The 18,238-nt window shown below is 39.3% G+C and overlaps 1 protein-coding gene and 1 non-coding gene across 5 annotated transcripts in view; both read left to right on the top strand.

Moving 5' to 3' along the window:
• LOC123511860 overlaps window positions 1-18,238 on the top strand; it is a 77,947-nt gene that overhangs the window by 20,467 nt on the left and 39,242 nt on the right. For all 4 annotated transcript variants that reach the window (XM_045267915.1, XM_045267912.1, XM_045267914.1 and 1 more), the window contains one exon: window positions 18,024-18,168. In XM_045267915.1, coding sequence (XP_045123850.1) covers window positions 18,024-18,168 — 145 coding nt within the window. The remainder of the gene's footprint in view (window positions 1-18,023; window positions 18,169-18,238) is intronic.
• On the top strand, window positions 4,821-4,894 carry Trnal-cag. The gene has a single exon. It is a non-coding gene; the product is annotated as a tRNA-Leu (tRNA).

Here is an 18,238-nt window from a genome sequence, read left to right as displayed (position 1 = left end):
GATATGACAGGAGTGGACAAGGAGGCAGGACACAGAGAGCATAGCTTGGGCCCTGTAATACACAAATAGGTAAATGCGCACACACACACACACACACACACCTAGTACAAGAAATAGAGGACTTCCATAGAATTGGAAAGTTCACAAGAGAAGGTATGAGGCCAATAAGAATCAAACTTAAGTCACAAAAGGATGTAGATGAATTGGTGGAGAAGTCATGGAGGCTAGCCCAGCAGGAAACAACAAGGAAGATTTGGTTGAGAAGAGATCTCGGTGAAAAGGAAAGAGAAATGTTAAATGAGTTGAGAAAGGAGGCTTTGAAAAAAATGAAGAGAGGACAGAAGAGGAGAAGAAAGAGTTTTTCTGGAGAATCTTGGATATGAGACTGAGGAAGTGGTTCATAACCCAGAAAAGTACAGCAAGAAAGGACTAAAGAAACTTACATATGAGCGAAATGTAATGTATTCCAACATAAATGGAGTGATATCGGGATTTTAGAACTCAACGATTACTTGAGGGACAAGAACCCAGATATTGTGGGTCTTACTGAAACAAAACTGAGAGAGGAGAAGACCTGATGAAGGTTGGAGAAGGAAATATAACGTTTGGAAAAGAAATAGAGTAGGTAAGATGGGAGGAGGAGTGATGTTGCTGGTTAAAAAGATATAAAGGTGGATCAAGTGAAAAAGGTATGGGAAAGGCAGAAGTGCTAAAGATCAGAGCAGAAACTAATGAAGGAAAAAGAGGCACTACATAGTGGTGTACGTACCACCTAAGACAAATGCATGGTCAGTACAGGAATATGAAGAAATGATAAGTGATACAGGAACATGTCTGGAAGAAATGTTGGGTGGCTGTGAACGAACTATAATGATGGGAGATTTTAATTGTAAAGAGGTGTGTTGGGAGGACTGGTCAATGGAAGGATCAGAGACAACATGGGAAATACACTATTGACACTGGCAATGGAAAATGTGTTAACTCAGTGGGTCAAAGAAGATACTAGGTTTGGAGGAGAGGGAGCATCGTCAAGACTGGACTTGGTCTTTAGTACAGAGCCAATGGTCATTGAGGAGATGAGGGTGGAGTGCCCTTTAGCAAAGAGTGATCATGCAGTTTTGGAGTTCAAGGTGATAGACGAAGAGAAATCTAGAAGAAATGAAGAATATAAAGTGGGAAGATGGAATTATGCCAAGACAGATTTTGGAAACCTAAAGAAATTCTTTCAAGAGACAAATTGGATGAAATTCAAGAGTGCTAAGGAGCAAATGAAAAGTGGAAGGAATTTATAAAATATACAAAGAAGGTGAGAAAAATTTGTACCAATAAGACAACATAGAGAAGTTGGAAAGCAGGACTGGTTTAACGATAGATGTGAAAAGGCTAGAACAAGAAAAGAGGATGCATGGAAGAGGTGGAGAAGGAAAAGACGGATTAAGCAGTGGGAAAGTTACAAAAGAGCAAGAAATGAATATGTGTTGATTAGAAGAGAAGAAAGAAAGAAACAAGAAAAGGATATAATTGATAAATGTAAAGACCAACCAAGGCTTTTTTACAGACATGTGAACAACAACATCAAAAATAGAGAAAGTATTGAAAGTTTAGAAGTAAATGGAGTATGCAGTGAAGATCCCAGGAAATGGCAGAGGCTATGAATGGATGCTTTCGGAAGGTATTCACAAAGGAGACTGCTTTTGACAAACCACTGGTAATGGAACAGAAAGGGATTATGAAGGAGTTTCAAGTAACGGTGGAGGAGATCAAGAACATGATGGGGAGTTTAGAAGTGAGAAAAGCTGTGGGACCTGATGGGGTATCAGGATGGATTTTAAGAGAATGCAGGGAGCAATTGGCAGAAAAAGTTTGTGAAGTAATTGATGCCTCATTAAGGGAAGGTGTAGTGCCCCAAGACTGGAAAAGAGCTAACATTGTCCCAATCTATAAATCAGGTAACAAGAGAGACCCATTGAACTATAGACCAGTGTCACTTACAAGTGTGGTAGCTAAGATGTGTGAGAGGGTGGTGAAGACTAGATGGACAGACTTCTTGGAGAAAATGACATACTTTGTGAGTGTCAATTTGGTTTTAGGAAAGGGCGTTCATGCACGACAAACCTGATATGTTACTATTCGAGGGTGATAGATGTAATACAGGAAAGAGATGGTTGGGCTGATGGAATATATCTGGATTTAAAAAAGGCCTTTGATAAGGTACCACACCAGAGACTGATCTGGAAACTTGAAATGGTAGGAGGAGTGCATGGCAGTTTACTAAAATGGATGGAAGACTTTTGGTAGGAAGAGAAATGAGAACAATAATTAAGGACAGACCATCAGAATGGGGATTGGTGGAGAGTGGAGTTCCACAGGGATCAGTGTTGGCACCAGTAATGTTCGCAGTCTACATAAATGACATGGTGGATGGGGTGTCCAGTTATGTGAGCCTATTTGCAGACGATGCAAAATTGTTACGAAAAGTGAGATGTGACAAAGATTGCGAACTACTCCAGGAAGACTTGGACAGAATATGGAAATGGAGCTGTACATGGCAAATGGAGTTCAACACGACAAAATGCAAGAAAATAGAGTTTGGCAAGAGTGAAAGAAGAATCAGGAGTATGTACAAGATAGGAAATGAAGACATAAAACCAGTCATGAAGAAAAGACCTTGGGGTGACAATTACCAATGACCTATCGCCAGAGAGACATATAAACAAAATAATTGGAGAAGTATTGAACTTATTGAGGAACATAAGAGTGGCGTTCAGATATCTAGATGAAGAAATGATGAAGAAAATAATTACTGCAATGATAAGACCGAGGCTTGAATATGCAACAATACAGTGGGCTCCGAACTTAAAGAAACACATAAGGAAACTAGAGAAAGTACAGAGGGCTGCAACGAAAATGGTGCCTGACTTAAGAGATTTGACTTATGAAGACAGACTGAAAAGAATGCAACTTCCAACCCTGGAAAACAGAAGAGAAAGGGGAGACCTGATAGCAATATACAGAGTGATGATTGGCATGGAAAAATGGATAGGGAAGATCTGTGTATGTGGAATGGAAGAATGTCGAGAGGGCATGGGAAAAAACTAAAATGGCCACTTATAGGAGAGATGTGAAAAATATAGCTTCCTCATAGAAGGGTGGAAGCATGGAATAGTTTAGACGTGGAAGTGGTCAACGCAAGGAATATTCATGATTTTAAGAAAAAGCTGGACATTAATAGATATGGAGACGGGACAACACGAGCATAGCTCTTTTCCCGTATGTTACAATTAGGTAAATACAATTAGGTACACACACACACACACACACACACACACACACACACACACACACACACACACACACACACACACACACACACAGTAAGTAGTAAGGAAGAGCCTCTTAACTATAGACCTGTGTCTCTAACAAGTGTGGTCGGTAAGATTTGTGAGAGGGTGATAAAGAAATATTGGATAATATATAATATTGGAGGATCATAAGTTATTATCGGATCATCAATTTGGCTTTAGGAAAGGGAGGTCATGTGTAACAAATCTACTGAGCTTTTATTCAAGAGTGGTTGACAAAATACAAGAGAGAGAGGGATGGATGGACTGTGTATATTTGGATTTAAAGAAAGCTTTTGACAAGGTACCTCACATGAAACTGCTATGGAAATTAGAGATTTATGGAGGACTGAAAGGAAAAGTGTTAAAGTGGATGGAAAACTACTTGAGATGGAGGGAGATGATAACGGTAATAAGGGATGCAAAGTCGGACTGGTTGGTGGTGGAGAGTGGAGTCCCACAAGGCTCAGTGCTGGCACCAATACTTTTCCTTGTATATATTAATGACATGCCAGAGGAGTAAACAGTTATATTAATTTGTTTATGGATGATGCGAAGTTGTGTAGGTGTGTGAAGAGTGAAGAAGATTGTGAAATTTTACAGGCAGATCTGGATAAGATTTGGGAGTGGAGCAAGAGGTGGCAAATGGAATTTAATCTGAGCAAAAGTCATGTGATGGAGATGGGAAGAGTGGAAGACGGCCAAGAGGGTCATATAAGATGGGTGAAGAAGTAGTGTTGAAAAAGGTGGAAAAGGAAAAGGATTTGGGAGTGATAATACAAGACCATGGGCAGTTTGAGGCTCATATTGATAAGATGTTTGGAGAAACGTATAATTTGATAAAAATATTGGATTAGCCTTCCATTATATGGATAAAGATATGATGAAGAAATTAATTAGTACGGTAATAAGACCAAGATTGGAATATGCTGGAGTGGTTTGGTCCCCTTATAAAAGAAGCATATAAGGAAGTTGGAGAGATTACAGAGAATGGCAACAAAAATGGTTCCGGAATTGGCAGAAATGACCTATGAGGAGAGATTAAAAGAAATGAATTTGCTTACCTTGGAACAAAGAAGAGAAAGAGGAGATTTAATACAGGTTTATAAACTGTTGAACGGACTGGATGAAGTGGATAATGAGCAAATGATGCTGAGAGAGGAAAACTTAAATAGAACTACAAGATCGCATAGTAAAAAGATAGCCAAGGGAATATGCTTGAAGGATGTGAAGAAATATAGTTTCCCACAAAGATGTGTGGAGGTGTGGAATGGTTTGAGTGAGGAGGTGGTGTCAGCGAGGAGTGTGCATAGTTTTAAAGGAAAGTTGGATGTGTGTAGATATGGAGACGGGGCCACACGAGTATGATACCCAGGCCCTGTAAAATTACAACTAGGTGAATATACACACACACACACACACACACACACACACACACACACACACACACACACACACACACACACACACACACACACACACCTGGTAGTTCAGTGGTTAGAGCGCTGGCTTCAGAAGCCAGAGGACTGGGATTCAATTCCCCGGCCGGGTGGAGATATTTGGGTGTGTCTCCTTTAATGTGTAGCCCCTGTGAGTACCTGTGAGTAGGTACGGGATGTAAATCGAGGAGTTGTGACCTTCTTGTCCCAGTGTGTGGTGTGTGCCTGGTCTCAGGCCTATCCGAAGATCGGAAATAATGGGCTCTGAGCTCGTTCCATAGGGTAACGTCTGGCTGTCTCGTCAGAGACTGCAGCAGATCAAACAGTGAAAAACACACACACACACACACACACACACACGTCGGGCCACTGAGCTGACAAGACGTCGGGGAGGGGGCTCCAGCCAAGGCATCAAACACACACACACACACACACACACACACACACACACACACACACACACACACACACACACACACACACACACACACACACACACACGTCGGACCACTGAGCTGACAAGACGTCGGGGAGGACACACACACACACACACACACACACACACACACACACACACACACACACACACACACACACACGTCGGACCACTGAGCTGACAAGACGTCGGGGAGGGGGCTCCAGCCAAGGCATCAAACATCTACCTATACGTGTATATGCAGGGCCCAAGCAGTAATAGCAATGTCTCTATGGTCCAATGAGGTGATGAGTGGGAAAAAGTAAGGAGTGTCACAGAATAGGAAGAGGTGAAGTGTGTGAAAAGTTTGTTTGTGCGGTCATCAACCTGCAAACAGCTGATAACCGTAAACATGGCAGAAGCGAGAAGAGATTCGTTTGTGGGTTTTTTGGATTCCCCAGGACTGAGGGAGGTGAGTTTAGACAGAAGAATCAAGAATATGGAGAAAAGAATTGGAACAATAGTGGTAATAGAGAAAAAGTTGGATAGAGTCATAAGAGAAAATGAGGCCTTGTGTAAGGAGGTCGTAATGCTTACCAGAGAAAATAGCAAGTTGTTGACACAAAAGCTGGAATTGGAAAGTAACAATGCGCTCCTGGGAAAACAGTGTCAAGAATTAACTGTAAAAATAACCGAGATGGAAAGAAAACTAAAAGAAGGAGAGGAGAAAAGTAAACAAGGACACTAGGCTGGAGGAGGTAAAGAAAAACAATGAAGAAGTGCATAACAGTTTTAGAGAAATAATTAAACAACAAGAAAAAGAAAAGAGTGAGTTGGCCCAACGGGAGATTGTTAAAGTTTTACAGCAAGGAGAGACAATGGTGAGAAGCATTGCAGAAAAGAAAAAGTGTGTGGTAGTGAGTGGATTAAAGGAAGATAATATAAGAAACTGGCAGGAGAGAAAAATTAAGGAGGAAGAGAAGATTGAGACCATGCTGAATAAGATCTTGGAAGAAAAAAATGCATTTGAAGAAGTTGAGGAATATATGAGATTGGGAAAGTATGAAGAAGGAAAGTCTAGAGCCATGAAGATAACATTAAAATCCCAAGTAGCTGCTGAGCATGTACTGAGAAATGCATGGAAGCTGAAAAATTCTCAAGAGACAAACATGATTTATGTAAGAAGAAATATGTCACAGGAGGAAAGGACTAGGATGAAAGAAATGGTGACATAGGTGAAAGAGAGGAATGAGGCAAGAACAGAAGAAGAGAAGTTTTTTTTTGGAAAATAAGAAACGACAAAGTGTGGAAGTGGTGGACAAAAGAGAGGGAGTAAAAGACCAGACAAAGAAGCAGATAAGGAAGAAAGACATAAGAGTATCATATACTAACATAGATGGCTACCTATCAAAAAGATTAGAGTGTATGGACTATCTGATAAGGGATAAACCAGATATTATGTGTATAGTGGAGACTAAATTGAGACCGAATATAGATTGGTTTGGAGGGGGGAAAATTATAGAATGTGGAGAAAAGATAGAGTGAATAAAAGTGGAGGTGGAATAATTGTGTTAACAAGAAAAGACTTAATAGTGCAAAATGTGTGCCTTGGAGGAGACGAGGAGGAAGTGGTGGGTGTGATGGTGACTGATGGAAGGCAAGATATCAATATTGTAACTGTGTATGTACCACCAAAAACAAATGCATGGTCAAACAATCATTAGAAAGAATGAGAAATGAAGCTGCAAAGAAAGCAAAAATGGTTATAGTTGGAGATTTCAACTGTAAAGACGTCAGTTGGGAAGAATTTTGAAGTGGGGAATGGTGGAGAATGGGGTGAGCAGCTATTAAATTATGCGGTGGGAAATTTGATGACACAGTGGGTGAGGCATCCAACAAGGGGAAGGAGGGGTGATGCCCCGTCGAGACTGGACTTGATATTCACAAAGGGAATAATTCTAGAAAATGAGATTGAGTATGAGTGTCCTTTGGGGAAGAGTGATCATGAATTATTGAAATTTGAGGTAAAGGTGGGGTTCACCAAAGATAATGAAGTTGGATACAAGGAGGAATGCCTAAATTATGCTAAGGGAAGATATAAGGAGTTGAGAAATTATTTTTGAAATGTACCTGGAAACAAACATGCAGTTAAAAAAAAAAATTATGGAAATATATAGTGAGGCCACAGAGAACTTTGTGCCAAAATATACTAAGAAAATCTTAAAGGGAGATCAATGGTTTAACAAAACCTGTGACAAGGCAAAAAGAGAGAAGGAAAAGGCATGGGAAAAATACAATAGAAATAATGAGGAAGTGGAGAGAGAAGCATATAGGAATGCAAGAAATAAATATGTTCAAGTGAGAAGGCCACAACAAGAATTTGAACAGAGAATAGTGGAGAATTGTAAAAGTGATCCCAAAATGTTTTATAAATTCATTAATGGTAAATTACAGAAAAAAGAAACAGTTGATAAACTAAAGGTTGGAGATTATATATATGAAGATACAAGTGTCATTGTAGAAAAATTGAATGAGAATTTCTGCAAAGTATTCACAGAAGAAACACAATTCAATCGTTGGATGTTACCTGTGACAAGATGTATGAAAGAAATTATAGTAACAAAGAGTGACATTGCAAAAGTTTTGAGTCAATTAGATGTTAACAAGGCAATGGGACCAGATGGTGTATCTGGAAGAATGTTAAAAGAATGTCAAGAGCAGTTGCTAGATCCAATTTTAGATTTAACAAGAACATCTATCAACACGGGACAGGTGCCAGTAGAATGGAAAAGGGCAAATGTAGTACCAATTTACAAAAGTGGATGTCGCATGGAACCATTGAATTATAGACCTGTTTCATTGACCAGCATTATGTGTAAGATATGTGAAGAAGTGATCAAAAGCAATTGGTGTGAGTTCCTGGAAAACGAAGAAATACTAAGTGAGAAACAGTTTGACTTTAGAAAAGGGAAATTGTGTGTATCAAATTTGCTTTGTTTCTATTCAAGAGTGGTAGATATTTTACAAGAGAGGGATGGATGGGTTGATTGTGTATACTTAGACCTAAAAAAAACATTTGATAAAGTACCACATAACAGATTGATGTGGAAGTTAAGTAGTATCGGAGGAATAAGGGGAAATCTGACTGAGTGGATGAGAAATTATTTGACAGGTAGAGAAATGAGGATGGTAGTGAAGGGAGTGAAGTCAGAGTGGAGGAAGGTAACCAGTGGAGTTCCCCAAGGTTCGGTGCTTGGTCCCATCATGTTCCTAATCTATATAAATGACATGCCAGAGGGAGTGAGAAGTTATATGAATATGTTTGCATATGATGCAAAGATTATGAGGAGAGTGAGGAATATGCATGACTGTAATATACTGCAGAAGGACTTGGACAAAATATATGAATGGAGCAGGACGTGGCAAATGGAATTCAATACCAACAAAAGTTGTGGAATGAGAATGGGTAGAATTAAATATAGACCACATAAGGACTACCAGCTGGGGGAAAGACTGTAATTGAAGTCAGTGAAGAAAAAGACTTCGGAGTGACTGTACAGAGTAATCTGTCTCCAGAAAAGCACATTAATAGAATATTTGGAAAAACGTATAGCATGCTCCAAGGTATAGGATGGGCATTTAATTACCTGGACGGGAACATGATAAAGAAAATATTGACCACCCTGATTAGGCCACAGTTGGAATATGCATCAGTAATTTGGTCACCATACAGGAAGAAACATGTCAAGAAACTGGAAAGTGTACAGAGGTTAGCAACAAGAATGATACCAGACTTTAACCCTTAACTTCCGGCGGTCGTATATAAACGTTTGCGTCAGAACGTCCGAAGTGACGGGATTCGTCCCAGTAATCAAGATTTTTCCGCGTAATTTAAGTCTCTCGCCTCTTGAGGCGGATGGTGAGTAAGTATCTGGCATCTTTTACCACACAAGTGTTTCCACAAGAGCTCCTAATTTTAGAGGTAACTGAACTGTTTTCCCGTTTATGGGCGACACTTGGCAACTCCGTGACGCTGGGTAGAAAGGTCAGTGATAACAGCGAAGGATCGGGTCAGATTGTAAATCACCATGGAGCAAGGCAGAACCCTTTACTTAGCAGTGGTTCTGAGCTAGAAGAAAGTGACAGTGAATATATAGAAGAAGAAACTGGGGAAAGTGAAGAGACTAGTAGTGAGGACACGGATGTAGAGCATCATTCACCTGCTTTCTCAGGAGAACAGACAGAGACAGAGACTCTTACACAGTATAAGTGACAGTGAAGGCAATAATGATGAAGAACAGACTCCAGATAATGTGTCAAGGACACAGAGTGTTTCTAGGAGACGCAGGCATGTGTGTGTGTGTGAGAGAGAGAGAGAGAGAGAGAGAGAGAGAGAGAGAGAGAGAGAGAGTAATGCTTACACACACACACACACACACACACACACACACACACACACACACACACACGTGTCTCAGAAATCAGTGATATATGACACACACACACACACACACACACACACACACACACACACACACACACACACACACACACACACGTGTCTCAGAAATCAGTGATAATATGTCCTTCCTTCCTCCTCTCTCTCTCTCTCTCTCTCTCTCTCTCTCTCTCTCTCTCTCACACACACACAGAGAGAGAGAGAGAGAGAGAGAGAGAGAGAGAGAGAGAGAGAGAGAGAGCGCGCGTCGCTCTCGGGCTGTTTCCTCTTGACTGGTCACACTCGGAGGAGGAAACTTTGATAAGGCAATAACTAAACTCTCAGACGTCATATCGAGCTGGAAAGTACATCATTGTATTCAGAATAACACAGAGAAAATAATTATCAGTATTCAAACTGTGTTCTGACAATTTTTAGGTGTACCATTTTTCCCCGTCATTAGACAGGAAAAAATATTTTAATCCCCGGAAGTTAAGGGTTAAGGAGGTACCGTATGAGGAGAGGTTAAATAGGCTGGAATTAAGTAAGTTGGAAGAAAGAAGAGTTAGAGGGGATATGATAACAATGTTCAAAATAGTACATGGAGTGGACATATTGGATAGGGAGGACCTGATCACGATGGCATCCAGTAATTACCTAAGAGGACACCCAAAGAAAATATTGAAAGATTCCTGCACAAGCGACATCAAGAAGTATAGCTTCCCGTATCGGAGCATTGATGCATGGAACAAACTGAGTGTGGAGGTGGTGTGTGCAGCGAGCATCAGTCAAATGAAGAAAAAATTGGACAAGTGTGGACAAAGAGAGGCTCGAGCCCTGTAATCACAAATAGGTAAATACACACACACACACACACACACACACACACACACACACACACACACACACACACACACACACACATAGTTAGTTAGTTAGTTAGTTAGTTTATTGACCACGACAGCAATACAAGTATAAAATTTCAATGATATAAATATAGTACATGGTCCAATAAAAGTAAGTCAAATTTATCAGATACTGTATAAGTCATCCTAAAAATTCTAGTTTCTAAAAATTAACATAATTCAAAGATTTACATTAAAATATTCTAAACAATACAAAGAATCTAGTTCAGAAAAATGCATACTCTTGGTTTAGAATGATACAAAGCACACATATATTTATTATTCTATTTTTAGAATTTAGAAGTTTGCAAGTTTACAACCTCTGAGGGACTTGGAAAAAAGAAATTGAAAATACAACGGTACCTCAAGACGAGAGTTTGATTCGTTCCGTGACGGAGCTCATATCTCAAATTGCTTGTATCTCAAAATAATTTTCTCCATTGAACTGCATTGAAATATCACTAATCCATTCCAGCCTCCCCAAAAAGAGCAACCCAATATTTTTTTTTTTACATGTTTTTAGGTAAGAAAAATGTATCTTTAAATAACAAATATGGTGGGGACTCAATACTCGAACTTTTCAGTACTCGAACACAAAAGTTCAATTTAATACTTGAAAAAAATACCTAATAGTTGAACGTCCACACCCATGGTTGTAAACAAAGGTTCCCTGGCGTCCCCCTTCCCCCTCCACCAGTTGTGACTTGTGCTGCCACGGTCATCAGAATAGCATTCTCCTGCATTCTATCTGTAATTTTTCATTTATAAACTTACATTAACATCAAAGGCTTATTAGTGATGAAAATATCTGGTAATCAAACAGCCGCACATTTGGTCGTATACAAGGCTCTGTCATCTCCCTTCCTGCAGCTGCCAATGTACTGTTTTGATGTCGTATTACTGGTAATACCAGTATACTGGATGGTGGTGCACATCATTAATCCTACCGCAGTCTTGAGATAAACAACAATCTTCTGCGTTCTGTCAGTAGTTTTTAATTTAGAAACTTACGATGACACCAGAGAGGCTTAGTAGTGATTAAAATAAAGAATCAGGTGAGAGTGCAAGTGTAAGTGAGCCATAGCCCTCGATTAGTAGATTTACAGAAATCACACCAGGAGAAAAGTTACATAAGACATTTTCATGGATGGTGACATCCTCTGGTGACCTCCCTCCTCCTCCCCACCCTTCTCCCCTCCTTTTCTAAGTTATCCATCACCAGCCTTCACTTACGGTATGTACAAAACAAAATTGTAAAAAAATACATTTAAATTTTTATAAACTTGAGGTTTTGATAACATTGGAACGAATTACCTGATTTATAGGTATCAATAGTCAAACTTTTTAATACTCGAACAGCCATTTGGAACTAATTAAGTTTGAGTATTGAGTCTCCACTGTATTGTATAAAAACATAATATGACATAACAGAAGAGAATATAGATAGATCGATAAACTGGTTTTATACAGTGGTTCTCCCTTAATGCATGGGAAAAGGACTAAGAAAATGTGCACATGTATTGGAAACGCACTAACCAAATAACAGAACCCTATATTATAAATAAGATTGGGTCCGGGACCCACCACGACTGACCCCTGAGACCCCCTCATAAGGGCCGCCATATCGATTATTCCTGCACTGTGTTCTTTATGGTATCTTTGCATTTCACCATGTTATGCACTGTAGACTCATTAATAGAGTAAAATCTGCCTACTTCACGGAGCTTCTCATGTGCCTCAACCTTGGCTATGATGTCTAGTTTCTCTTGAAGCGAAAATATTTTTCGTTTCTTGATAAGTTATATCTGTAGGACCATTCTCCTTTGCATTTTTGGAAGGAGCCATATTCACGAACCTAGAAAGATCACAAATATTATGTATCACCAACCTACAAAGGTAAAAAATATTATAATGCTTAGCAAATGTGAAACATGAAACCATAACATAGACAAGCTGGGATAACATGGTTGGACCAAAGAATTTTTTTATTTTTATTTATTTATTTATTTATTTATTTATTTATTTATTTATTTTTATGTTATGGCCTATAGTGCCTGTAGGCATACTTGAAGAGTATATGTGGGAAGCACTGTTCAGCTTTTCCCATTAGTGGCGCAGGCAATTATTTATATTGTATTGGTACCCATATTAGGGTCCATATCACCATGCAAGCACATCTTTGGTCTAACCACCTAGATCCTGGGTATTATGGTGACATGTAGATAATTTTAAACCACTGGACAAATGGCATAGCTTCAAAGAAGGATGTGGTCTGACCGATCCCACGCTCACCACCTTATCCACTATGCCATCACCTCCCTTTTACACGGAATGGAACTGTCTTGTTGGTTCTTTGTTGTGTAATGTTTAATTTATATATTTTGACATTTAATTGTTATTTTTGTTGTTGAAATATCATTTCTAAATTTATTTAAATTTATTTTATTGGTTTTTGGAGGAAAAAATAAATTTATAGCAAATATATTTTGTTCTCAAATGAAAGTTTTTTTCTCCAAGTGCTCATAAAGTTGGAAATTTTGCACATTATACGAGTGATAGAAACAAATTGAGGGTGCACTTAAAGCCAGAAATGCATTAAATAAGGTGCACATTCAAAGAGAACCTATATATCTCAGGAGGGGTGCATTCCATGGGCCATTACCCTGCTGCAAATGCAAAGATTTGTTTACATTGTTCCCCTTCTCTTTGATAAGCATATGATAAGCGTGCATGAGGGAGGTAGTGGAGATGGGAGAAGTTTGTTATGCCTTTACAGTTATGTACACATGTATACTTTATCAGTACATAAAAAAAGAAAAAGAAAAAATAAATAAAAGCAAAAATTTACTTAGTGTTCCTATCTTGGAGATAGACATTTTCAGCTAATGGTAGTGAATAGCAGAGGAGGAGGAGGGAGGGAGGAAAGAAGGGATGCAGGCACCAATCACATGTAAATATTAAATGTAAATCAAAACTATATTTTCTCTTAACATAAAAAAGGTAAGTAAATACTGTGAAAATTATAAAAGAATAATCACAGTGCATGAGATCCACATAAGATATGTAGATACTAGCTCAGGTGAGGCTAGATCATTGCGCCAACTAGTGGCAGCACCCCGAAGCACAACTCATATCAAAATTTCGCTCATATATATATATATATATATATATATATATATATATATATATATATATATATATATATATATATAAAAAGGGACCAAATTATGGCTTGTATCTCAAAAAACTTTTATCAAGTAGCTCATATCTCGAGGTATTGCTGTAGTTCCCTCAGTCTTGTAGATAGTGAAGCCATATGTGTTAGCCTTGCAACTATCTGCTTAGGCTTGGCAATACTGAAAATATTTTCATAATTAATGAAAGTCAAAATGTACTAAAAAATGACAATTGAGCCTTTGTTCAATGTCAACAGTCTTGGATGGTGGCACACACAACTACTAACTGTGGATAATAGTTCAGAACTGAGGGAATGGCATTGGTCTTCAGGATCTTTCATTGACACTCCGCTTTCCTGTAGGTCTCCTGCAGAAAGTCCTATGGGATGAAATGGAGTTCACAAACACCAGTATGGTCTGGGTTCCAGTTTATGTCCTCGCATTTTAATGCAGCCATCCACTTATTCCTTATCTCTGGCCTATGAGACAGGGGAAAGCTTGAGCACTGATGGCCTGTGAGTAGCAGACCCAGCAGCTTCATTATTTGCTTTATCTGCCTTGGTGGGCCTGTACCCACTGTGCACACTTCACCATCATTAATCCAGTTTAACAATCTGGAATAATTTTCATGTAGCAAACATCAAAGAATTGCATTAATTTCATGGTCTAACAATCTGAAATAATTTTCATGTAGCAAACATCAAAGAACTGCATTAATTTCATGGTCTAATAATTACTACAAATATTAGCTGGAAAATGCTCTTAACCCCTTCGGCACCGATCGCCTTAGGCTTGAAACTCGCCTCTATACCGCCCGCATAATCGCTCACTAAACTTGCTCGTATTTGTCACTTTCATTCATTTTTATTGTATAAGTACACTGTACATATGAATATAAATGGTTTCCACATAATACACACTATAATAACACATAATAATAATGATAATAATAATGATAATAATAATAATAATTATGAAAAAACTCTATAGTATGAGTCCCTCTCTCAAAAAAAGACTGCACCACAGTGCTGTAGAGTAGAGGTCAGGTATAAGCTGTCAGGTCACAGGTCACTGTGACATGACTTGGGTGATTATCAAAAAAGTAACAAAGCGCCTCACGTGCACATGAAAACTTTGGCACATGTCCATTTATCCCCCAGTCAAGGTCACTGAACTCAGGGATGACGTGAGGGCGAACGTCATTGAATATGTCAGCCAGGAACGTGCACCCAGAGTCAACCACCGCCTCATTCTCCTCCAGTAACTCACTATCACTCAGTTCCTCTAAGTCACTTTCATCACTATACTCATCATCATCACTAAACTCATTATCTGAGTCAGCAGGCAAGTACTCAGAGCCAGAGCTACAGTCACTATCCACCTCCATTATCAGAGAAGGCAGCACAGTTCCTTGGACAAAAATGGCATGGAGCAGGAGCACAGAGCACGATAATCCTACTCAGACAAACCGGCACTAGGTTACGTCACTCTTGGTTCACGCCACCCCATCGTGATGTGTCGTAATGTATCACTCACTGATTTGCTGCTGTCACAGAGTAGGCGGAGCCTAGACCATCCTAGTTGCTAATACCACCATGCCAGATGCCAAACAAGGCAGCCAAACCGTTTTAAACATTTATTCTGAATGTATCCCGTACCAGTGTACGTGATGGTATGTAGTACCATACCTCCCCATCACATACGGGTGTACGGGACGGTACTGAGGGGATTAAGAATTGGGCATGTTAGGTTCAGTAGGTTAGATTAGGTTTAGTAGCTTTGGTTAAAAAACTAAAATAATGTTTTTCCCATCTACTTCTCTTGGTGATCAAATTTGATTCAATTTTGTGTTTTCCACCCATAAATCCCACCAGGTTCTCTAGTTTGTTGTCACTGGGATGGGTGAAGAAAGAATACATAAGGAGATGCTGTTAGTAAGATCTACCAACACTCCAGTAGATCTGACCTCCCTCTCTCATGATATGCTGAGAATTGCCAGCAAATTATTTTTTCTGGTTGTTTCACAGTTAATAGCAACATAGCTGTCTGGTATTCCCTTGGGGGTCCAATCAAACCAAACCTAACCTAGCCCCTGGATCCCACAGGGGACCTGGGATACTTAACCAAACTTCTTGCCCTATCCACTCCTGTGCTGATTATACCACCCTGCATCTTTTCATGTCCTTTCAGAGGCAACCAACCCTTCAGTAAGTCAACAGATCATGCAGGGACACCACAGAATGCCTGACTTCTGATCTTTCTAAGAATTCTATTGGAGCAGAGAAAATCTAGTTTTCAATGCCTCAGAAACTCAATTCCTCCATATATCAACTCGACACAACCTTCCAGACAACTATCCTGTCTTCTTCAATGACATTTAACTATCTCCCTCTTCCCACATTGAATATCCTCAAACTGTCCTTTACTCATAATCTTAACTGGAAACTTCACATCTCATCTCTTGCTAAAACAGCTTCTATGAAGTTAGGCATTCAGAGGCATCTCTGCCAGTTTTTCTCGTCCTTCCAACTACTAACTCTGTACAAGGGCCTTATCCGCCACTGCTTGGAGTACTCTTCACATGTTTAGGGGGGTTCCACTCACAGTTTTATTAGATAGGGTGGAATCAAAATTTTTTTGTCTCATCAACTTCCCTCCTCTGACTGACTGTCTTCAGCCTCATTCTCACCGCCAAAATATTGCATCTCTTTGTTACGGTTTGTGCCTTGATTTTCTTTATTTTATTGTCTATATATATTATTATTAATATTATGTTTATGATGAGTGAATTTAAATGTAGAATAAGGAGTAATGTCTTTGCGCAAGGCTATACGTTTTTTTGTTGCCCCCATTGCATTGTGAGAGCCCGCGCTCCTTTTGTTTATCTCTTCCTCAGCGGGTGCCTCCTGGGATGGATGTGTTTTGGTGGTATTGGAGAAATTTTGTGGTGATGTCATGGGTATAAAGTGTGTTGGTTATTTGTGTTCCTGTCCTAAAGGTTGGTGATGTTATCTGGGAGATTTTTGTGGTGTTTATAAGGTCTGGCAAGACCAGCTGTGGTGAAAACAAGTGGTGATGTGGAGTGGCTCTTGAGTGGGAAGGACCACATAGTGGGAGTGGTGACTATAAGTGGATCTTGGAGACTTTTCATGGGTTGTGTGGTGTTTTCTTGTTGGTGACTAGTCTTTAGGAGGTCGTGGCGTCAACTGAGGGAGAGCGTGATTTTGGGGATATTTTGTTTTTGCTCATACTGTGTTGAATTAGTAGTGTAGATGGGATGTTACTATGGCATTTCTTGATATGTGGAGTTAAAGATTAATTTTGAGAGTATTGATTGATTGCAATCCATGTGTCCAGCTATATAGCCTTGATCTTATCTCAGCTGAGATTTGTGGGGACCACTGATCTGGAGTAGTGTCGTCCCCTGGGTTAATTCTTATGAAATTAATATTTTTCCATGATTTATATGTGTATCATTGATATTTTATTTTTGTATTATTTCATGCATTGCCTATATTTTCTTTATGTAATATACCTATGTTTATTTATGTCTTGTTTTTTAATTATTCCAATTATTCACGTAACTGATCATAACACCAGAGTGAAGCCTTGGGAGACTGTTGGAGGTAAGCAGAGTTATAATAGTGTTGTGCAGTGAGTAGAGGCCACGGACAGCTGGGGAGGGTGAGATTTTCTCTTAATATCCAGACCCTTAAAACTTCTGAGACAGGGATAACGTAATCTCGTCTTTGGGAGCAAACCGACTGTGAGTGAAAGCCTTGACATCTTCCTGTCTTTTATCACTATTTTCATACTAACTGTTCTATTGATCTTACTAACTGCATGCCTCCCCTCCCCATGCAGCCTCACTCCACAAGGGTTTCGTCTTCTTCTCATCCCTATTGTGTCCAACTCTCAAAGGCAAGAGTTAACCAGTACTCAATCATTCATACCTTTCCCTGGTAAACTCCAGAACTCCCTATCTGCTTCTATATTTCCAACTTGCTATGACTTGTCTTCTTTTAAGAGGGAGGTATCAAGACATTTGCTCCATAATTTTGGCTAACACTTTTCTTTCTTGTGGAGAACCAGCACCCAAGTGGGTTTTTTTTTTTTTTTTTTTCCCCTTGGTTAGCCCTCTCCTACATAAAAAAAAAAAAAAAAGACATTTCATATTATTAGCCTCAATGGAGCAAACTTTTTCAATGAGGATGAAGCAAAGCTCCAGCCTGTTGAAAAACCTATTTTTATTTTCATAGCTAAAAAATCAAGATATTTCCTTTTGTGTCTTTCTGATTATGCTTTACAGGAAGAAAAAGAAGAGAGGCTCCACGCAGGAGGTTGCATGTGATTAACCTGGATGGAGCAAGCAGTTCCAGTGAGGATGAAGCAAAGGTCCAGCCTGTTGAAAAACCCATAAAACAAAAACAACAGACTGAACACATCACGTTAAGGTTGGTTTGTTGCTTTTCCCTTCCTGATTTTTTTATCAGCTGCATGCTGGATGTACTTTTGTTAATTTTA

Source organism: Portunus trituberculatus, chromosome 32, assembly GCF_017591435.1.
Source record: "Portunus trituberculatus isolate SZX2019 chromosome 32, ASM1759143v1, whole genome shotgun sequence".
In the NCBI taxonomy this organism is placed as follows: Eukaryota; Metazoa; Arthropoda; class Malacostraca; order Decapoda; family Portunidae; genus Portunus; species Portunus trituberculatus.
Note: the sequence above shows the minus strand (reverse complement) of the source record. Positions and strands in the feature narration are given on the sequence as shown.